Genomic DNA, 23494 nt, shown 5'->3' with positions numbered 1-23494 from the left:
GGATGCAAACCGCAGTCACCATCGTCATCATCATCCTGGTGGACAAGACTATTTTCCACTTGCACTCTTTCAGCTACGCTGCATGAATGCCAGCAACTTCCAGTATTATATATATATATATATATATATATATATATATATATATATATATTTTGCTTTCTTTTTGTTGTTGTTGTTGTTGAAACAGGAAAATGTACCCTGGTCCTTGGATGTCACCAAGTGCCCCACTGTATCAGCTATAGTATATCTCTTCTGCTATTTCACCTTTACCCACTATAGGGTGAACATGGATGGAATATGGCCTCTGGATCGCCCAGTCCCTCTGACTGTTTGAGTCTTTTCTAAACTCATCCTCGTGTCGATGGAGTCTGTTTCACTGGAAGTTCATTGTCTTTATACTTAGGATTCTGTAAAGAGTTTGCTCTCAAATAAGAGTCGTGGAACTGCTTTCAAAGAACCCACATTTCAGTTTGGATGCTCTAGTCTTAGAAAAGATGTTTGGTCCTCAGTGTAGATATGTGGGTTGGAGGAGGGGATGCTTTCTCGAATATGCATTTTGCTTTTGCATGTAAGCATTTTAAACTGCATTCCCGAGGCGTGCGTTTGCCTGTGGTTGTGTGTGAGGACTGAAAGTGAGGAGCACGGTGGTAGCCAGATGAGTAAAGGCGAGTAAGAACAAACAGGCTGGGAGGGTGAAAGGAAGGCAGGGTGCAAGGACGGAAGGAAGGACAGATGGGGAGAAGGGAGAGAAAGTAATGAAATGGGAAGGAGGAAGCCAGGAGAAGAAAAGGAGAAAGAGAGGGAGGGAGGAAGAGGAGGGGGAAGAAGAGGAGGGGGAAAGAAGAGCGATTCCACACTCCGTACTCAGCATCTTCATCAGGGCATCTCCCATGTGTTTGCACAGAAAGCTTTGCAGCAGCTGCCTAGAGGCAGTCCCTTGTTCTCCTCCAGGACCCGAGGACCGCTTCAATAAACCATGATCAGTAAGCCTGACTAAGAAGCCTCAGATGGTTGTTACCAGAGAACAGAGATAAGAGCTGTGCAATGCTATGAAACCACTGGGAGCCAAGGAGATGATCAGATGTCCCTGGGGGGTCAGACCTGCTCTAGGGCTGTGCTGCCAGGCCAGTATAAGTGGCTGCAGTCCCTTGGCAGGGACAGGTCACAGATAACCGTTACCCTGTGCCACGAGTCCGAGTTCATTTTTAGATGTGAACACAAATTCTTAGACGTCAAAGTCACCGATTCCATCCTCTGTGTCCACTTAGAAAGTGATCTCTTTTCAAGTTTCTTAAAACAAAACAAAACAAACCCAAACAAAACAAAACAAAAGACAAAATCTACAACAAACCCTGCTCCTGTATTGTGGTAATAAATGGAACAGTAACTGAAGAATAGCCCAAGCCTCCGAATGACAGGCATTACGGATGTGAAGTCAGCCTCACCCTCGCAAGCACAGGCTGGAATTTGCACTGTTGGAGCCTTCCCTTACCTGTAGGAAGGCTTCCACATTAGGAAAGTTTCAAAGCTAGAGGTCTAAAGATGAGCATTGGACCTACAGGGCATTTGCTCAATAAAACGGACCAAAGGGACTGGCACGGGGTTTCTGAGGCTGTACACTGACCTTCCTTGGACCATGAAAGTGGTAATCTGTAAGACTGAGGTCTGAGAACCAAGATGCCGAGCCTGAAGTGATCCCCGCAGGATCCGGGGCTTTTCTACAGCCTACAGCAACCGCATCTCATCCTCAGTTTGAGAGTTTCTTTTTCTTTTTAATTTTAAATTGTATGTGTGTAAGTAAGTGTTTTGCTTCGATGCATGCCTGTGCATTACATGTCTGCCTGGTGCCCCAGGGGGCCAGAAGAGAGGGTTAGGTCTTCTGGAACTAGAGTTACAGATGGTTTGTGAGCCACCGTGTGGGTCCTGGGAATCGAATTTGGGTCCCTTTGAAGAGTAGCTGAGTAACCAGTGTTCTTAACCACTGAGCCATCTCTCCCGTCTAGAATTCTTATTCTTTTCCCACTGATCTCAGCTTTAAGATGTTTTGTGCACTTGTGTTCTCCGTTAGTGAGAATTAGACAGATCTCTGCTTGTCCTCAGAGCAGGTGAGTTGACAAGAGTCTCGCCTGATGCTGTCTATTGTGGCTTCCAAAGCTCAAAGGTGATTTTGAAAAGGCACGCACCTCTCTGACCTCCAGCCCCACTACTTAGCACCTTCCCGCTATCTTTTATAACTTTTTAAAACATATTCCACTGTTGCTGTAGGACGCCCTACCCAGCATGGTTTTGCCTCCTGTCAACCGCATCTCCTGCAGATTCTCTCTTCCGTTAGACTCCAGTCTCATAGGCGGTATTTTGGTTTGGCTGTTAAAAGCCTGTGTCTGTCCCGGGATCCCTGATCTCATTCTTCACTCTGTTTCGGTGGCTCTTTTCTCAGCTGGGAACGTCGCTACCTTCGATTTCTGATCATCTTCTCTAACACCTTCCTATACAAACAGATCTAAAGCACCTCCTCTTGTCCGGCAGTGGTGGCGGATGCCTTTATTGTCAGCACCCAGGAAGCAGAGGCAGGCTGATCTCTGAGTTTGAAGCCAGCCTGATCATAGAGAGAGTTCCAGTATAGCCAGGGCTACAAAAAGAAATCATGTCTTAGAAAAACAATTAAAAATTAAAAGGAGGGGGGGCAGAGGGAGGGGAGGGGAGAGAGAAGGACAGGGAAAAGGGAGGGGAGAGGGAGGAGGGAGGAGAGAGAGGAGGGAGGGAGGAGGGAGGGAGGGAGGAGGGAGGGAGGGAGAGAGAGGGAGAGAGGGAGAGGGAGAGAGGGAGGGAGAGAGGGAGAGAGGGAGAGGGAGAGAGGGAGGGAGGGAGAGGGGGAGAGGGGGAGAGAGGGAGACGGGGAGAGAGGGAGACAGGGAGAGAGGGAGACAGGGAGAGAGGGAGAGAGGGAGCTCTCATTCCCTTACTGTAGGACCTGTCTGGGTACACTTCTCACTCACACACCCATTGTAAAGTCTTCATATGTGTTTGGGTACATACAGTATATTTATAGTTCAATTCACTGAAACATCACTTCTTGGAGCAGCCACACCACCTATAATATCGTGTTCTATATTGATAAAAAATTCTGCCAGAAGGAACTTAGGCTGTATGCTATGATGTTCAGCATCTGCACTACCTCCATAAAATGCAAGCAATTGGAGCCATCCACAAGGGGACAGTCAATGTGTTTATGAGAAGGACGTGCTTGGTGTGTTTATCATTTGTCCAAGTAAAAGAGCACTGCAGTCACCGTGATTGTTCCCAACAGCAGGCTGGGCACCAGAGCTACTGCTTTCTATGTGTCTACTCACTGAACTCATGGATGAAAGCACCTCATATAGGTGGTGCTTGGAGCTGCTAAACTGAAGGGAGTTCTCCCCTCGATGGACCCTGCAGGCACAGGTTGCACTTTACAGTGACATTCTGCAAAGCTTCCTTCTGCACCCTAGGAAGTGCTCAAATGTCTTCTGAGAGAAAGAAGAGCGACTGCCAATAGAAGGTGGTCCAATGTGTCAGTAAATGAACTTCCATTTTTAACATTGTATTTTGGGGGTTGGGGATTTAGCTCAGCGGTAGAGCGCTTGCCTAGGAAGCGCAAGGCCCTGAGTTTGGGTCCCCAGCTCCAAAAAAAAAAAAAAAAAAAAAACCATTGTATTTTGTGTGTGTGTGTGTGTGTGTGTGTGTGTGTGTGTGTGTGTGTGTGTGTATTTCCCCACATGCTCAGGGTGGGAGCAGAGGTGCGCAGGTATCTGATTGGCCAGAAGAGGTTATTTGATTTCTTGGAGCTGGTGTTAAGGCTGGCATTAAGATTGCTTGACATTTGGTGCTGGGAGCATAGCAGGAAGTGTTCTTCATTGATGAACTATCTGTCCAATTCTAAGCATGATCACTTTGGAGAATCACTAAGAGAAGTCTGGTTTTCAATGTTGCTGCTGTTGTTTTGACTTTCTTTTAGCCTTTTAATTTTCTTTGTAATAGGTCAGTTTGGTTCCTCAGTGGCCTCATACTTCCTGTTCCTGAGGTGGATGTATGGCGTCAACATGGTTCTCTTTATATTGACCTTCAGTCTCATCATGTTACCAGAGGTAAGCTCTGACTTCCAGTAAGGGTTACTGAAAAATAGTCTTAAGTGATTTCTGTTGGCCCCACCCTCCACCTCACTCCTCCATCCCCCCCTTATTTCCCTACCCCCTTGTTTACTCTTTCTTTCTCAAATAGAGTGACTGACTATGGTCATTTCTTCATAGATAGGATTTACAGCATGGGTAAGCTTCAAAATAGTACCTATAGCCAAAGGTACTATGTTCCAAGGGTATATGATCACTTATGGAATTACATATAACATAGAGTATTTATGTCTAAGTGTGTACTTTACATGGGAAAATTCCTGGCTTTAATCAGAATCATATTGGTTCCTACCCCAATGCCAAGCATTATTGGTCAATGAGGAGACTTACTATAACCACTGGACTGTACTTACTCTGTCAAATTTGCTTTCAAAATTGTTCTTCACATAATTGAAAGTTCTAGTTTTTCTTAACTGGGGGAACATAGCACTAGCCACATCTTCCTAAAATAGGTTTCTCTTATCTCAAGTTCATAGTTGATGTGATCAGAAGCCAGATAGGGTGTTAGGATCAAAGTCAGAGAAATAGAGGCTCAGACTGAGGAGTAAACACAACCCTGAGCAGATGTTGGGAAGAATGAGTGGAGGCCAAACCACAGGGACCTGTAAGCTTTACTCACATGAAGAAGCTTTGAAGTCTTTGGGCGCTTACCCTACAAAAGCTTGGTGGAAGTTTGTGTAACTTACAAAGAACCTGTTCTGGTACCCGTATTTTTTAAAACCAATTTGTTTAATAAAAGATTATTAATGGCCTGAACTGTATGTTTGAATGACACTATATCCATCTTAAAACTAGTCACGTCTACATTTGTAATAAGCTTCCTAGTTAGTACAATACTATTGCCTTCCTGCCCTAAAGAGACTGGCTTCCCACAGAGCAAAAATATCTCCACACTCCACATGGCACAGACTGGAGAGGAAATTTCCCATCCCCATTTGAAATACCCAAATTAGGTATTGGGTAATTCAGTGACAATTACTAAGTTATTTATTATTTGGGGTAATTTGGTCTAGGACCCACACCTCTTTTATCACCCAGATTTTGCATTTAGTCAGCTAGTTTTATAATTCCCATGAAAATTACGAGGAATATCTGAGTCTGGTTGGCTCAGATGACAGTGGGATCAGATTCTCCCAAGTTACAAGTTTAAGGCAGTGTAGGCAAATGTGCGTGTGCCTCTCGCCCATTCCAAAGGAAGCCAGACTTTATTCTTGCTTCTCTAAGGAAACTAGACTCTGCACTCCACCACTGCCCACTGCTGCTCTCCTTACCTCCTTAGCAGGTAGAGCCAGGAGTCTTTTACTCACATGCTGTGTAAGCTCTGTGTGAAAGTATCGGAAGACTGTTGGTAATTCCTTTGAACTCTCCTTTGAGATTATGTAAAGCACAGCACACTGAGGGAGTGAGCTGGGAGCTTCCTGCCTTTGGATAACCTGGTCACAGATACTATAGGACACCTTGTTTCCTGAGCAATTATTACTTACTCCAGAACAGGAACAAAAGAGGTCGAGCTCCCTGTGCATTAGCAGAAAGACCAGCATCTCCCAAGCACATGATCTTATTTCATAGCTGTCTATTCCAGCATCCCACCTAGTATTGTTCTGAGGCGTGTGACTTTTTGTCCCAGATTTACATGTGTCCTTTTAAGCCACATACTTCCATTACCTTTGCTCTCTAGGCCTTTGGAGTGAAGCTGTGTGGGAAGAAAGTATTTACTGTTCTGGTCAGAGGAAGAAAGAAACCAGCTAAAGGGCTGTGGCGGGAGATCATGCCATTCGTGCAGCAGGAATCAGGAGAGGCTAATTTCTAGCCTTTGTCTGGTCAGCCTCTGCATTCAGGCTTTAAACTATGACCACCAACTCCCTCAGAGAGAGGAAAGTTCATTTTGTCTGTGAAGCAGCTTATGGTTGCCAAGCTATGGGGGCTGGAGGAGGCCTTCTGGGTCCTTCCTTTGACAACTATTCTTGCCTTATTCTTAGTTTACTGCTCTTGGCACTGTTCTCTCCTTAGCCCATAGCACAGATTCAGGGCAGAAACCCTGACCTGGAGATGACACAGATGCCTCTGTAATCAGGATGTGAGTGTTTGCACCCAGTGGACATCTTCTGATTAGTTACATGGCTGGTTTTCCTGAGGCTTCAGTTCTTTCCATGGACCCTCTTTCAATATCCTCTCTTAAGGGGAATCTCTCTTATGAAACCGTGGGTAGTACCATTTGGATGAACACTTTGGTACTCTTCAACTAAATATGGTTACTATCGTGGTAGGAGTGAACACGGGGCTCCTTAGCAAGCCTTCTGGGGACTGTGGTTGGCCCGCTTTGCTCTTCATTCAGTGAATTCAGAGTGTAGGGTCTTTAGATCCTTTGTTCTTAATTCTGGACTTAGTGAATTCCCAGAAAATGAGACCCCACATGGAGACCCAAAGAGTCCGAATGAAAAACTTTCCAACGTGTTTTTTAAATAAAACCATTTGTGATCACATGTGGGGCTCAGATTTGCTTTAACGGCTCTTTTTGCTTTCTTTAGTACCTCTGGGGTTTACCATATGGCAGCTTACCTAGGAAAACAGTCCCAAGAGCTGAAGAAGCATCTGCAGCAAACTTTGGTGTGCTCTACGACTTCAATGTAAGTTTCTCCACATAGAGTCTGTAGAGACCAGCTTTTTTGTTGTTGTTGTTGTTGTTACCCAGAAACTCTATGCTCCTTTACATAGGGTTAGGGTTAAGGTTAGGGTCTTAAGAGATATCCCTGCCTCCTGTTTATAAAAGACTGTATGTGTCAAAGTGTGTTTCTGTGTATGAATAAGGTTTACACACATGATAAATATGATTAAATAGGAATATTGAATATGGACTAAAGATGAGCTCAGATCCTAAAGATTTATGTCAAATTTTCTTCTTCCCTTAAATAAAGAACAAGGGAATTATTTGCAAATGTGCTCTTTGAAAAAATCTTATGGGGTTTTTGGTAGACTCCATATTAACTCCTTCACCATCCTACACAAGAATACACGAATACTTAATAGTCACTACTAAATTAAAAAGAAACACTTATGTACTGAGAAATATCAAATTCTACAAAATACTGAAAAAAGCACTAATTCACTATAATATTAAAATAAATAGTATTTTATTATAGCACTAACAGTAGTTTTACTCAAACCATAGTTTGCTGTCCTTGTCAACTTAAAGAGGGAACCTGAACTAAGGAACTGCTTCTATCAGAATAGCCTATGAGCACGCCTTTGGGGCATTTTCTTCATTTATGATTTATGTGGGAAAGCCCAGCCTACTGTGCATGATGTGGTCTTAGTAGTTGGGCTTGCACTATTTATGAAAGGTAGCAAGCCAGGTAAAGCAAGCCAGCGTGGTCGGCGTTTCTTCATAAATTTCTACTGCTTTTTAGTTCCTGCCTTCAGGTTCCTGCCTTGTGTTCTGTCCTGGAATCCCATGATGATGAACTATAATCTGTCAGTTCTTCCCAAGTTGGTTTTGATCAATATTTTATCACAGCAACAATAAGTGAGTTAGAACGTTCAATTACTGTGGTACAAACTTATTGTTGCCTATTGAAAAATCATTTTGGGGTATGATCCAAGTCTATGATGATATAATTCTATAATTTCTTTTTAAAATACTAACAAGATCAGAGATGGGCAGAGTTTAGGATATTGATAATTTAATCAATTTTCTGGAAAACTTCAAATGAGAATTAAATTTTGCATACTTGATGTGATAAAGATAAAGACCCCTCAGATTGCCTCTTTATAGTCAATATGAGTGCATTTACAGATATTTTGGTTTCTATATTTTAAGGTTCTTAAGATGAGAAAATGACTGCTCTGTATTCTTTTCAGCTCCTCATATGATCTTCATTAAACTGGTAGATGGCTCTCATGAACCCTGCTTTCTGTTTTCTAAGTTTGACTGTTTCTAGTTTTTTTTTTTTTTTTCTCAAATAGATGAATCAGATGACATTTAGTCTTACGAGTCTTACCGAATAGCGATCCTGAGATAGGGAAAGATTTTTTTTTAGATTGATGTGATGAAAACCACAGGAATAAATTTATGTGATCAGTACCAGAAGATACAGATTTTTAAGACAGAATTCTAGTCTCTAAGAAGATACAGCAAGCTACTGAGGAAGCATGAAGCATAGAATCAGTAGTAAGTTTTTCATTTTGAGTCTTAAATCACCCTAGTTGGACATGTCATTAAAGTCAACATTGACTCATTGAATATAAAAGCAGCATGCATTGCCCTCACAAAATGAATGCAATGTGGCTCTTTGTCTATTGTACTTTTAAAATAGAAGTAAGACAGATTTGCCATGACTAGAGGAAGAAGAAGGAGATGCAGTAGTGGCAGGAGAAAAAGCCAATCAGCCATTCGAGATTTCAGGTGGCGGCCACTGGCCACTTCCCTGACTGGGCCTGAGGAAGCCGGGGAAGGTTTAGGAGTGCCCAGCCTTGTGTGTGTGTGTGTGTGTATGTGTGTGTGTGTGTGTGTGTGTGTGTGTGTGTGTGTGTGTGTGTGTGTGTTTCATTTGTGAATCTAAAGATAGTTCCTGGGTGGCGACACTGCTTTGACTGTGGCACTTGTGTACCTGCCCAGGAATTATCATTGGGCTCTCCTAAACCTTCCGCTGCTATCCCTGGCCCAATCAGTAAAGTGACCTGTGGCCACGTACCCAAAATATCACATGGCTGGTTTGCTCTACCTCCTGCCACTGCTGCATTCCATTCTTCTTCTCCAGGTCATGGAGAATTGCTGTTTCCTCTGTGTCCTACTTGAACAACTCTTAAGTAATCCCTCCCTGTGCTCAGCCATTAGCCATTGGCATCCTTATTGATTGATCAAATACTGACTGGGGATAAGGACGTTTAGCAACTGGACACGCAGATTCCTGATTGAATCAAAGCATTAGAACCAATTTGCAACAGATAGGCAATATGATGGGCTGTAAACCATATTAGCAGAATGGTAACAAGAATAACAACAGGAAGAGGGGACCGAGGAGTCCTGTTCAGGTGTAGCATTTACTTTTTTCTATTGCAGTGGCAAGGAACTGGCACTGAATTAAGTAACATATAAAAGAATTTAATTGACCTTATGATTCCAGAGGGCTATAGTTATGATGATGCAGTGAGGTCAGGAAAACAGGAAGCTGGAGAAGCAGCTGAGATTACACATCTTGATCCACGAGTAGGAAGCAGAAATAATGTGAGTCTTTTGGAACCTCAAAGCCCATTCTCATTGAAATACCTCCTCCAAGAAAGCCGCACCTTCTAATCCTTCCTGAACAGTTCCACCATCTGGGGATCAAGGATTTAAACATAAGAGACTATGGGGGTCATTTTTTGTTCAAGCCACCATATGTGATTAATTCTGCTTGAGAAGGACTGTATTTTATAGAGTAATTTTTTTTTTTAAGATTTAAAAAACGTCTTTTCACCTTGAGACCTTGAAATTTTCAGCTTTATTGTGGTATGATTTATAGACCATTAAATTTACCTGGTGTAAGCATGTGACTTGATAACTTAAAGTAAATCTGTGTGACAGTAATCATAAGTCATCCTTAAAACACTTCTAAGACCTCCCATGGAGGTCTTTTGTGCCTGTTTGCTGTTCAGTCTTCACCTCCCAATCTCATACAAATATTGCATCTATTTTTTTTCTTATGATTTTGTGTTTTCCAAAATTTTTTGTAGGAATAACTGCAGTCATATGGCATGTTATATATCCGGTCTGGTATTTTTCATTTATTATGTTTTAGGTTTATTTATGCTAAGCATACATCATAATTTATTGTACAGAAACACTTCATAGCATGCCTTTAATTTTCTTTGTTTATCTATTCATGGGTGAATGATGAGTTTCTGCCATGTTTTGGTTATTGTGATACTGCTAATGTGAGTATTTACTTGAATGTTCTTTGTGGACACATGTTTTTGTTTCTTTGTGTAGTTAAGTCAGAGAAGAGTTACTGAGTAAGTGTGTGCCTACCATTTTAGCAAGTTACTGGTGTCCAGAGTGGTTGAACATTAAATGTTTCCACAGTAGGACATAAGGATTAATACTTAACAATTGACATTCTTACACATTTTGATTCTAGTATTCTCTATTGAAATTATAATAGCATTTTAAAATAATTTTAATTCACATTTTCTTATTACATATTAACAGCATATTTGCTTAGACCATGGAGTACAAAGAAATGTTTCAGTGTTTTAATATAGAATAAAATGATTAGATCAAGCTCATTAACCTATCATGGACCTCAAATATTTAATGATTTTTATGATGAGAACATTTGCAATCTTAATTCTATTTAAGTGTGCAGTACTTGGTTATTTGCTGTTTTACAATAGAAATAAATATAGATATAAACTCATAAATGTTGCTTTTGTCCAAGTGAATCTTTTTATCCTTTAATTACCATTACTTGGCTCCTCCCTTCCCTATGCTCTGGTAGCTTCATTCCACTTCTTGTCTCTTTGTGTTTTGTTGATTAGATAGCACATAAGTGAGAACATGTGGTATTTGTCTATCTGTTTGGCTTAGAAAGCAAGGAGCAGTTAGGAAACAGAACAGCAGCACAAGGCTTATTATATCAGATGAGGCTGAATTTGTATTTCAGGCAGGGTAATGAGAGGTCTTTTACATTATAGTAACAAAAGAAATATATGCAGCCAGACTCTAATGAGGATTCACTGAAGGATTCTGGGGAAATACAATTAGCAAATTGCTCATTGAATATTATTATTCTTACAGAGACATTAATATTGTTGCTTTATGAGACATTTACGTTTTATGGGCCTTGAAGTCAGAGAGCCTTGGTCTGCTTTGTTTTCTTCAGAGATTTATTCTAACTTTGGTAGGGAAAGCATTTTACTAATATCAGGAATATTCTCTTTTTCCATTTGTGTTAGGAGAAAAATTCACTCCATCCTCGTATAAACAGAAATAAGTGTGTGTGTATGTGTGGTAACAGTTGTACAGATAACTATGTATATAATAATAAATACAGATTAATATATAACAGGGTAGTTCTAAAGGCAAAAAGCTTAACAACTAGAAAATAATTTATTTGTAATTAATCCTTATTCTAAGAAAGGTGACCTTTACCACTCCTACTTTGCAGTTTGAGCAACTAAGGGTTCCTGGGCTTTGCAATTATTTTCCCTCAGTTCTTTAGGTTGTAAGTTTCAGAGCTGGGATTCTTACCAAAACTCTGAAGTCTAGAAATTGTTTCTATATGACCTGTCAGAGGCCCCTGAAGCAACTAGAATTTTAAGTTAGGAATTAAAAAAAATAGGAGAATTTCATACATGGGATTACTGTAGAAATTATCTGTCCCATGCCCAACATTCTAAATATGAGGAAAAGTGAGATCAGGGTCTTTCACTGAGCAAACCCTAATCAAGTTTTCTACCCATGTGGTATGTGCCAGCAGCAACATTTCTGTCCTAATTTTCAGTAGAATTCTCGTGGCTGTTTCTAGGAAATTGATTGGATTTGTTCAATTTTGTGTCCACCCCAGAGGGAAGGAATGGAAGCAGTTTGATCCCATTTTTTACTTTGATAGTAAACTTGCAGTTTCCAAATCAGCTCCTCAAATGGAAAGGCAGACTTCTTACCTTTCTTGCCTGGCTTTGACTCAATCATCTCAACAGTAACTTTACAGAGGAATTTTCTCTGTACCACAAGATAAGTCCAGAATATGGTGATACTTTCTCAGGAAGAAAAGGTGTAGTGACAATTCTGCAATTTTGGTTTCTTTAAGAAACACAAATATTATAAGAATATAGTTTCATTTTAATCCCAGGTGTGGGACTTGAGGCTTCTTCAGATTGTCCACAGCAGCTGACTATGACTTGCCTTGGGCTCTGGTGAGGGAGTGATTTTGCCAGATGCAGGTAGATTCTGTGATTGTGTAATGTGTGATGCTTGGAATTCTGGGGTCTCTTCAGAGGGTATATAAATGCTCAGGCCCTGAGAGGTGGGGTTGGTGTGATTTGGTTATTGGATATTGACAGTGACAGTTTGTTAAGTAGTTGTGCTCAAAAAAAGACAACAAGAAATTAGATATCATGACTGTGAAGATCATGCTTGTAGCAGGAAGTAGTTTAACGATCACGTTGCCCTCTTTCCAACCTCCAACCTGGATTTTATTTAGGCATCTCTATCTTTTCCTTTCTCTCTCTCTCTCTCTCTCTCTCTCTCTCTCTCTCTCTCTCTCTCTCTCTCATCTGGTGTTAGAGATTTGAAAGGGTATTGGAAGAACCCACAAAGTAGCCCATGGCTCAGGCTTAGATTAGAGATGACTGGTAGATAGACAGTTAGGCCATGGCTTAGATCATTTCATCCATGTCAGTTTAGCTAGGCCATTCTACCCAGACAAAGAAAGAAAGCCATTAAGTATACATTTACAGAACATTAAAAGCAGATGCAAGTATGACCTCTTGTGGTAGAAGAATCTACTAAATGAAAAGTGTCAGAAAACCTAATAAATGAGTGGGACATTCTAAGTAGCTTCTAATTTACTAAACCTCATTTGGGAATCTTGAAACTCCAAGTTCGGCTTAGCTCTGTCACTTGAAAGCATTTTCCTCAACTTATCAATGTCTCTAATTAGTAGTAGACAAGTATGTGACACATGTGACAATAACCATTTCATGATTCCTCAGAGTCACAAATTATCATCCATAGAGTAAGATAGTTTTGATCCTTTTATTGAGCACCAAATGATAGGTCTTATGGTTCAGGAGGGAAATCTATTTTATTAAAATTGCAAGAAATAGACTATCTAATATCTATATTAGAAACCAAATAGGAAGAAATATTATAACTAGAATTAGTAGAATTAGAAAAAATGAATTTAAGTCTGTGTTAATCATCATTCTGTCAGTAGAATTTATATAGAGATAATTTATATAGAGAAAAGGTTTACTTTGTTCATTGTTCTGGAGAGTGTTTCAAGGTCAGACAGACCTGTGGCTCTGGACATCTGGTTGTAGAAGAAACTACTCACCTCGTGCCTCAAACAAAAAAGAGAAAGAAGAGACAATACCCGTGAAGAATTTTCTTTGTTATCTTCAGAATAAGCAGGTCCCCTTAGAGACTATCTCTCACCAATATCAGTTTGAGAACCTTTAACACATGGGATTTGGAGTGGGGGCAGTCATGATACAAATTACAGTAATTGTTTGCAAAGAGGATGTGTCTGTGGACAGGATACTTCTAGACTCAAGGATGATGTGGGGAAAGGGGAGCAGGTGGTGGTGGGGAGGAACCATAGGTTTAATACCCTAGTAAGGAGAAGGAAGAAAGGGCAAGATGGAATTTGGAAGATGCTTAAGCTGACAACAGACACTGAGATCACAGCATTGAGGAAACATGCTTAGAATAAAAGAGAATACAGTCAGTTTTTCTGCTTGAGGGCATCTTGTAGAGTGTGGATGGGTAAACAATGAGTTGACTTTCCCTTGCATTTTCCACAGGTCACGAGGATGTGGAGTTAGAAGGAGGCTTTAAAAGGTCAGGAGAGAAGAGATAACTTAATCATAAAAATTAAATTTGACATTTAACATTACATTTTATTTTCATAACCAGCCTTCAAGATAGAAGCTATTAATATTTTTACAGTTGCCAAAGACAACAGAGATGATTAAGGAAGGGATACACTGAAATTCTAACTGAAATCTGATGGACTTCCATGTTAAGTTGTATGTTTTACTTTAACATTGCATCTCAAGCCTAGTTCTGTCATATCCCCTCCATGAAGATTGTCCTCAAAGGACCTGGGTTTGCAGTAGCAGGAATACTCATAGATGGGGGTTTGGTTTCTTTTTTTTAACCAGTGTTAACAGCTCTTTTAAATAACCTTTCAGAATAACTGTGTTTACTTTGGGATGCAGCTCATGTCAGTTTCTTCTTTGCTTATTGTATTGACCACACTCGAAGAGATTTTTGTGTCTTCCATATAGAATAATATATTCTCTATTTCAGTAGTTCCAATGTATCTTTATTTTCAGGGAGTAAGTTTTAAAAGGTAAATGGCTTCAGGATTCTTGAGAAATAGGCAACAAAACTATATAATACATGAGGGAGTATTTTGGAGGAAGCAAAGCTAGACAAATAAAGCATCCTTAAATAATGGGTGGATCTGACAGCTGCAAAGGAAGCTGAAGAGGAAAGACAGTTTGGGAGAATCTGTATTGCTCCACTGTCTCAGTTAGGGTTTCCATTGCTGTAAAGAGACACCATGACCAAGGCAACTCTTATAAAGAAAAACATTTAATTGGGCTGGATTAGAGTTTCAGAGTTTAGTCCATTATCATGGTAGGAAGCATGTCACCATCCAGACATACCTCCACAGTGACGTATTTTCCTCAACAAGGCCTCAATTACTCCAAAAAGGCCCCACCACTGAATAGTGCCACTCAAACACAGTCTTTGGGGCCATTCCTAGTCAAGCCACCATATCTACCATAACTCGGTTCTATTGTACATTCCCTATATGTTCAGTTAATGAGCTGGCATTATGCAATGTATGTGGCCTCGGTATGAAGCATCATGTTGTACTCTAGTGGATTCAAAGTGTGAAAGCTGGAGGCTGTCTCTGGAAGGAGATCTAAGCAGCATACCTCCACCCAAGGAGTCCATTGACTTGGAAGTGACTTTATCTCCTTCAGTTTAGATCAGAGTGCTTAGCTTCTCCATCATTGAACTTCAACAGGTTTGAAATACAGACAGCATGAATGTTTTGGCATAGCCATTGTTTGAGCTTAGTCTGGGGCTAGGACAGGAGACACTCATCTCCTACATAATTCTCCCTTGGTGACATGACTAAGCTTCTTGTGGAGAAAAACAAGCTTGTAAATTTCCATATCTATAGAGATGTATGTTCCCTTAGCTATTCTATGACAGGAAGAGATGAGAATCCTCTCATCTGAGTATATGATGCTATTTTTGTAATCTGCATGGAGCAGGGTAGAATGTTGTTCAGGCACATGGCCACAGATTAGCAGTATCTGAGGGATGTTAATCCTTAGCTAACATGTTTGCTTCATTTCTTCAATATTGAGTGCAATTTACCCAATAGATTCGTAGAGGGTCATTAAAGGAAGAGACAATTTAACACCTCAGTTTACATTCCAAATTTTTCTATTGGTTCATTAGTTTCTTATCCTGCTACTCTAAGATTTTATTAAAAACTGTGTAACTCTTTTTTTTTTCTTTTTTTCGGAGCTGGGGACCGAACCCAGGGCCTTGCGCTTGCTAGGCAAGCGCTCTACCACTGAGCTAAATCCCCAACCCCAACTGTGTAACTCTTGAGAGAAATTCTTTAGTCTGCTTTTAGATTTCATGGTGTCCAAGACTTGTGGAATTGGGAATGTCACATCCTATCATGGCTTCCTTTGCTTTAGCAACAAATATAAGATTCTATCACTTCAGTCAAGCCACACCTGGCTAGACAGAGATGAGGCTTCCTGCGGATGGCTTGGAGGCTGGTGCTTGCTGTTTTTACATCAGGACAACATGATTCTTTCTTTGTGTGTAATAACAGAAATGAGTCTCCTTTTGTGTCATTCTGCAAACATTCAATAAGCATTTGCCAGGTGATATGCATTGAGCAAAGTTGAGCAAAGCCCAGCCAAACCTCTGCCTTCAGGAATATAAAAATTTAGCAGACCAGTCAAATAACACCAAAACAACGTAACAACAACCATACCAATTGCTCTGAAAGAGACACGTAGTATTTGGGATAACTGTACTGGGGAACCCATCATAGCTAAGGGAAAGAGGTGAATGGGAGGCAAAGTTACTTCTGAGACAATAACCCTTGAATTGCACTCTTTAGAGTCAGCATGATATCCTGACCTGAGAAAGGTGGGACATTCTAGTAAGTACAAGAGAACGAGTAACTATCTTGCAGTTGGGGACATAAGAGAATGTGAAACCATGTGAGATCCTTTTGAATCCAGCATGTATTTTTTTTCCCTTAAAGTAACTCAAAGTAGTTTAAGCAGGTTATTGGTGAGTTGTGAAATCATCAGGCTTAGTTTTCAAGAGGCCCAGGGACTGACCAGATTAAAGATGGGTAAGCTGAATATGAGGAGAGTGGAGGGGAGTCCATTAGTATATTCTGAACAGTGAATTTACCTGGCATGACTCACTGGTATTTAAACTTCAATATATTAGATTATAACCCCACATCCTACTAACTTTACAAATATAGAAGTCAGCCAACCAGCAAGATTCCTTAATATGATTTTTTTGAACCTCCAATGTGCAGAACAAAGAAAAGCACACTTGTATCTGTGTGTGTGTGTGTGTGTGCACTTGTGCGTGTGCATGCACACGTATGTATACATATGTGCATGCATGCGTGTGTATCTAGAGATCAAGCCCAGAGACTTATAAATCTTGTACATGTATAGGCTGTGTCACTAAACTTCTTCCCCAGCTGGTAGAAAGAAACTACACAGTAATGTATCTTCCCAACAGTGAGATCCTCTCAATTTTTTTAGATATGAGTGTTAGATGGTGTAGACAAATTATCTTTTTTGTAACTTTAGTGTCTCTCAGATACTTTTTAATGTTTTAATTCATGATTTGGAGCATAAGATTATACTTGTCATGTTACTATGCTGAATGGTAACCTGTGATTTATTAAAAATGAATAAGCAGAGAGCAGGCATCTAGACATGAATGATTTAGGTGGCAATCTAAAGATGCTTATTCTGACTAAGGGCTGCTAATGATCACTGAGAGCAATTTATTTATTGACTCAGCCATTGCCAAACAAATCGAGTAGGAGAAACCAGAGTGCCAAAGCAATGAACATCACGGGGATGCTACAGTCTTATTGGTCGTGAAGACCAAGTTGTTACGCAATGCTACGTTTTCAAATGATCAGATCCATCTTTTGGGCATGTTAAAGTACAATGCTGCTTCTTTATGGGTCCAATGTTCAGGTTTATTGGAATTTTATTATGTTTTGAGAGAAGTCTGTCAAAACTGCAGTTATTTCCTATCTGAGTTTTGAATAATTTGTTTGGAAAGGAGAGGCAGATAGTCACAAAAATCCCATGTTCCATGCTTATAGAGACCTAATCGAAGAACCAATTTGAGACCTATAGTAAATGGTCTTACTAATATGGAAACATTAATTAGGCCAGTGGACCCTGAGGTGTGCTTATTCCTTAGAGAAGGGAATTACTTTTGGGCTGAACCAGTTCAGAAAATTTCAGTTTACCAAGCAGAAAAGCCATTGCACCTTTCCTAATTGGATTGAGAAGAGGAATAGAGAAGGGCTGTTAACTCACGAAGCCCAGCGCACCTGAAGATTCTGAGAGAATGTTTCTCTTTAAGAACTGGCTCTTGAGAAGTCAGCAAAGGCCGCAGACCAGGAGGACAACTTCATTATGCTCGGAGACTGACTGTATCCGATAGATAGCAGATGGCACAGAGGGGTCTTGAGCAGGTGCAAACACATACAGAGATTTACCCAGTAAAAAACCTTGTGACCATAGTGGCAAATGTGTGTGCACATTTGTACCTGTGTGTGTGTGTGTGTGTGTGTGTGTGTGTGTGTGTGTGTGTGGCCTTAGAAAAATGTGTTTGTTTTTGTTAATGTCTATACATTTGCCTGCTTCTCTGTGTATGCACCATGTATGTACAGGTGGCCATGGAAGCCGGAGAAGGCACCAAGTTCCTTGGAACTGGAATTGCAGGTGGCTATGAGCTACCTGATATGGTTGTGAAGAACCAAACTAAGGTTTCTGCAAGAGTAGCAAGTGCTCTTAAACACTAAGACATCTCTTTGACCCAAGACTGTGTGAGTGTGAGTGTTGGGGATTACAAGTCAAATTCTCATGCTTTCATGGCAGACACTTCAGGATTGAACCATTTCCTAGTCCCTAGAAGATGATGACCTTTAGTCTTGTGAGGAACCCCCAAACAGCAGAAGTTCAGAGAAGGGATGGAAAAATGAGGCAGAAACTATAGGATTTAGCTAGTGACTGGATAGAGGCTATGGACAAAAATGGGACAACAATGTAAATTACCAACAGTGTAAGTTTTCAGTAGAGGTAACATGGTGCCATTTTCCAAGAAAGAAGAAAGAAGCCAAATTGGGAAAGTGTTTGTAATGTGCTAATTCTCACCCATGGACCATCATGGTGGAGTGAGATAGGCCGTGGACACTGAGCTACGGGCTCATAGTGTTAGTTATAAGGAACAAAGTAGCTGGGATTGGTGTTCTAATCCTCTCACCACTCGAGAGGCCAAGGGAGGGACAGGAAAATCCAAGTAGTTCTTACAAAATACACGAGTTATATATAATACAGTGCAATTAATGAAAGAAATGTTGTCATGGGACTCACATGCCCTCCAGTGGGAATCTCCTTTAAGATGCCGGACAACCTCCCTGCCCTCTTGACAGCCACATGTAAATATTTTATTAATAACATACCAGGCTGGTAAAAAAACTAAATTAAATTTTGTATCCTAAGTGTTGGCTCAATGTCTGGACCGTTTTAGATGGTTTGAACACCTGCTAGTGTCTAGCTCAAGAGAATATTCTTTTGTTGGAGGAAAAAATAAATGCTCTGAAGATAAAACCTGATACGGACCCGTTGAAGAAAGATGTGTCAGCATCTCTGACCTGTTCAGGAGGCAGAGGGACAAGGGCATTGACCCACAGGTACACAACCAAACAAATGGTTTTTGTCACAGCTCTGAAGAATGGAGTCTTTGGTACTAATCCACTAAAAAGAGAGAGTCTGTGGAGGTTAGGCCCTTGCTTTGTCTCTCTGATACACACATCATATATCAAGAACCGTGTAGCAAGTCTCACCGTGGTAGGGCACAGAGTATATGTCAGGAGTAGTATAACTGTGTCATATGCTAATACTATTTTGAGCTTTTAGAGGCGCCTCTGTACTTATTTACATAGTGGCTACATGGGTTTATAGTCCCACTGGCGTGAACAAGGAGTCCTTTCACTATAGCCTTTGTTGTCACTGATGCTACCCACAGATGAACAAGTAAGGAAAAAATGTGGTGTATACACCATGGGATTTTATTCAGCTGTGAAGAAAGATGAAATCACAATATTTAGAGGAAACTGAAAGGAACTGGAAAGTGGTCTGTTAAGCAAAGGTTTGAGACTCCGAAAGATAAATATGTGTACGTTTGTGTGTGGGTGGAGGGGCCAGGAAAGGGGGAAATGTGCTCTTGGGTAGGGCTGGGGAGGACAGAAGAGGAAGATAATACAATACATACATGAAGCTTGCAAAGAAGCTAGTGGGAGAAAGCGGACTGGACAGAAGGGGACCCCAGGACAGGGAAGGGCTGGGGAAAACAACAGAGACAGAGAAAGAAGATGTCACATAGAAGCTCATTACCCTACATGCTAATTAAAATGCTAGTAACAAAATAAACCAGCAAATAACAGCCCTGCAGTGTCTGGTCTAGGTTTTGGGGTCTGCATTTCCATAAGAACAAAGGGAGCTTAGAGGTGAGCGAAGCCTTGGATGGGAGACAGTGGGTCTGATTAGGAACACGGAGGTAGCCGTGGTAGCTCCCAGCTGTCCACAGGGAGCATGCTGTTCAGTGACATTAACTAAGGCTCCTGTTGGGGACTCTCAGCCTCCCTTTCATTGTTTCTTTTAGATAGTAAGTGATTTGCCCCTCTCTTTCACTCATGCTCCCAAGCTTCTTAATTAATTGGAAGAGGTAAAAATTGAAAAAACAAAACAAAGAACACCTCAGTGTGCAAATGTGGCTGAACTCAGTTCCTGCAGAACAACTGCCCCCTTCAGTGACATGCTTCATAAAACCTACCTTCATTGTCTACCTGTTGTAAGTTTGTGGCTTTTTGTTGTCCTCAAGCTAGTTGTCTTGCAGTTACTATAAATTAATAAGTTGCTAAAAATGGTGAAATGAACTTACCATCCTGGGGATAGAGTTTTGTCTTATTTAGAATTATATGAAATCTCCAACACTTCGCATGTGGATATTTGGCACGCAGAACTCCTGAAGAGCACACCAATCCTGTTTTCTTCTCTATCTCTTGTGTTGTATTTGCCAAATTCTGAGTTCTCGGGAAATATTACAGAGACACACAGGTTAATTCTTAGTGACGAGATAATCAAAGCCTTCTAGCTCTCTCTCTTTTTGTGGCGATACATGGGTGACTATGGACCAGAGCAATTGCAGCCTTCAAGACTGGTTTTATTCAATAACACACCAGCAAACTGCCTAGAACTAGAAAGGAATTTTCTGTGCTGATTTGACGTTTGGCTGTGGCTGTAGTTTATCTGTCACAGATTTGGGGGAGGAGCGGAGAATTCTCCCGTAGGGAAATCAGGACCCACTAACATAGCAACTGAGTACAGCTGTGGCTGGCCTAGGAGCCATTGCTATTTCGGTCACTTCCAGATGTGCACTGCTATAGTTGAAAGCCTTTAAGGGAAGGGGGAAGACACGTGGCATGCCCACTGCATGACTGAGGAGGATGTTCCTCTTCTAGGATTCTCAACTCATGTTTAACCATCACTATACTCCTACGATGGATTTAATAAAGCTTTAGAAATTAAAATTGAATTTTGCAATACTCACATACACACTTGATTGCATGTGTAGCAATAGGAGAATGGAAAGAAGCTTTATGAATAATCAGCACTGTCATGTCTCCCTGCCCCCATACACATGGGCATTGAGAGGACTCTCCCCTAGACTGGTACAGTCTACTATTTATGAAGTGACTGCTTTGAACATATGTTAAACGGGACATGTTGTAGCCGAGCCAGCTCCCTGTAGAAACTATTGGACTGATTTAACCAGCAGCTCTTGATGCTCTCCGTTCTCTTCTCATGCAAGATGTCTTCCTAATGCTGCTAGTATTGTGATTACGAATTATAAAAGATGCCAGTCTATAATATTTAAGGGTATAGAGATGAAACACTTTGAAATCTTTTCAAAAAAATAAGATGTCCAAGGACCATTTGCTGCTAGATTGATGATGATGTCATGCCTCATTTCTTTCCCTGTGAAGATACGGTGCTAATGCAATCCACATCCTGGGGAGACAAAGAAAGCACGGCAGTCAAATGCATGGAGTGTGTGCAAAAACTCCCTCATGTTACATAACTTGTTCAAGGTTGAGTTTGTTTACCTGAAAAATATATATCAAGGTAGCAACTACTGAATATTCATATGTGTTAGTTGAAGGGCAATGCTGTGGTAAATTACTTCTCCATTATCTAACTAAGTTTTGAGCTAACCAGAGGAAACAATAAAGCCAAGCCAGGCATGAAAAGTACAGTATCTTTTATGGAAAAGTAGGCTCTGTTGCCATAGCCAGACCTTGTGCCCAGCAGGTGTCCATTTGCATGGGCAGACAAAGCCAGTATGTGCTCCCAGAAGGGAATCATGAGCTCTCTCACATCACTTCTGCCCTACTCTCGGACTTGATTCTGTTCCCTGGTCTGCGGTCGGGAGTTAGAGAAAGGCTGAGGGCATTAGAGAAGTTCTACTTGTGAAAGAGACATTCTGGTGAGGAAGAATGCAGTACTCAGAAAGCAAGAACTTCTCAGGGTTCACTAGACGGCTCTGTAAGAAGAAATAACTGCTACTAAGTTATCAACAAAATGTATTAGTTGATACCGTTACTGTAGTATTACGGAATGCCAGGGTTGCATAAGGAACCGAGTAAGGGCTGGTTGCTGAGACAAATCAATGGTGTAGAAAATGATATGCGTTGTCCCGTCCCATGCTTATAAAAAAATAAACAAAAAGCTGAGGATGTAACCTTTAAACTGAACCAGAGGTCAAGTGTCTGGTCTTATCAGATTCCATTCTCATTGTCCTGACACAAAGGAACCAGCACAGGGGCTCAGGACAGGCAAGAGGAGGCTTGAATGTAAAACAACGTGGCATGCGAAAGGGAGCCAGAAACTCTCACCAGGACAAAGTCTCCGGGGCTGAAGATTTCTGCATCTATGGCATTTTGCCCATTCACCCTATTTGGTTTCTTATTGGTCATAAGATTAGCCCCCTTACTCCCTAAAAGACGTTTATGTGAATTGTTTAACTCCAAATATTCTGTTAGGTTGAATTGATCAGAGTTTTCCAGGTAAATTACCCATAACCAATATATGTGGAAATATAGTTTACATTTACATTTTATATATGTCTTTATATATTGCACATAATTAAAATTAATAAAGCCTACAGAACATTATTTATAACACACCCATATAATATATATGAAGATAATCATTTTACAAAATTAACCCACAATTATCAAGGCAGAGACATCCCATGTAGAGCTTCCATCTATAAGCCAGAGACCTCTGAAGCCTGTGAGCACCTGGAAACGCACTATATGAGCTGCAGTCTGAGGGGGCAGGAGGTGGTGAGAAGATGGGTCCCAGCACAAGCATTGCGACAAGAAAGGCAGGGGTGAACACTTCCCTTCTGTCCATTTTTCTACTTGGTCTCATTGAATGTGGTGTTCTGATGCTGGGAACAGTAATTTGCTTTTTCTACACTCATCAGAAACAGGTCCAATGACACATCGGAAACTGTTTAACATCGGATTTCCGGCATCCACTCACTCATTCACAGACTTAACCATCACAGAAGGGGTTCCTTTTTTTGTTTTTAAAGATTTATTTTATTCATATGACCACACTGTTACTGTCTTCAGACACACCAGAAGAGGACATCAGATCCCATTACAGATGGCTGTGAGCCACCCTGTGGTTGCTGGGATTTGAACTCAGGACCTCTGGAAGAGCAGTTGGTGCTCTTAATCACTGAGCCATCTCTCCAGCCCCAGGCTTCGTGTCTTAAGATAAAGAATTGAAGGCACAGACCTACACAGTAAGGAGGGGCTTAGTAGATGATTATTTGCCTATAGCCCTTATATCTCATCTTGCCCTGGTTAAATCCCCAAACTCATTTGAGATGTGTAGGTGTGGTGTGTGCATGTGTGTGCATTTGTGTGTGTCTATGCATGTAACCATTCTATTTTCTCCTGGTTCTTCTGGTACTAAAACCAAAAGTTGAAAAAAGTAGTTTTCAGATCTTTTTAGCATCATGTTTGGTCTAACCATCATCTTTGTTTAAGTCAAATTTCTTAATTCCTTCTCTTCATTCTCCTTCTAGAATTTATTAGCCAGGACTCTTTATCCCCTTTCTCTCTATGTTGCTGAACCTTCATTTTCTCCTCATACACTGGTAGGTCTTAGAGTCCTACCAGTTCAGTTGATATAAATGACATCTATGACAGCCAACTGGCTTTAGTAAG

At 40.9% G+C, this 23494-nt stretch overlaps 1 protein-coding gene across 1 annotated transcript in view; it reads left to right on the top strand.

Moving 5' to 3' along the window:
• The window catches only part of Tmc1 (transmembrane channel like 1), a 162922-nt gene that overhangs the window by 95271 nt on the left and 44157 nt on the right, over positions 1-23494 (top strand). Inside the window, exons 7-8 of the mRNA XM_032891708.1 lie at positions 4018-4124; positions 6695-6793. Of these exons, the coding sequence (XP_032747599.1) occupies positions 4018-4124; positions 6695-6793 (206 nt within the window). The remainder of the gene's footprint in view (positions 1-4017; positions 4125-6694; positions 6794-23494) is intronic.

The sequence above is a fragment of the Rattus rattus genome, chromosome 2 (genome assembly GCF_011064425.1).
Source record: "Rattus rattus isolate New Zealand chromosome 2, Rrattus_CSIRO_v1, whole genome shotgun sequence".
NCBI lineage: Eukaryota > Metazoa > Chordata > Mammalia > Rodentia > Muridae > Rattus > Rattus rattus.
The sequence above is the reverse complement of the archived record's forward strand: the minus strand, read 5'-3'. Positions and strand labels throughout refer to the sequence as shown.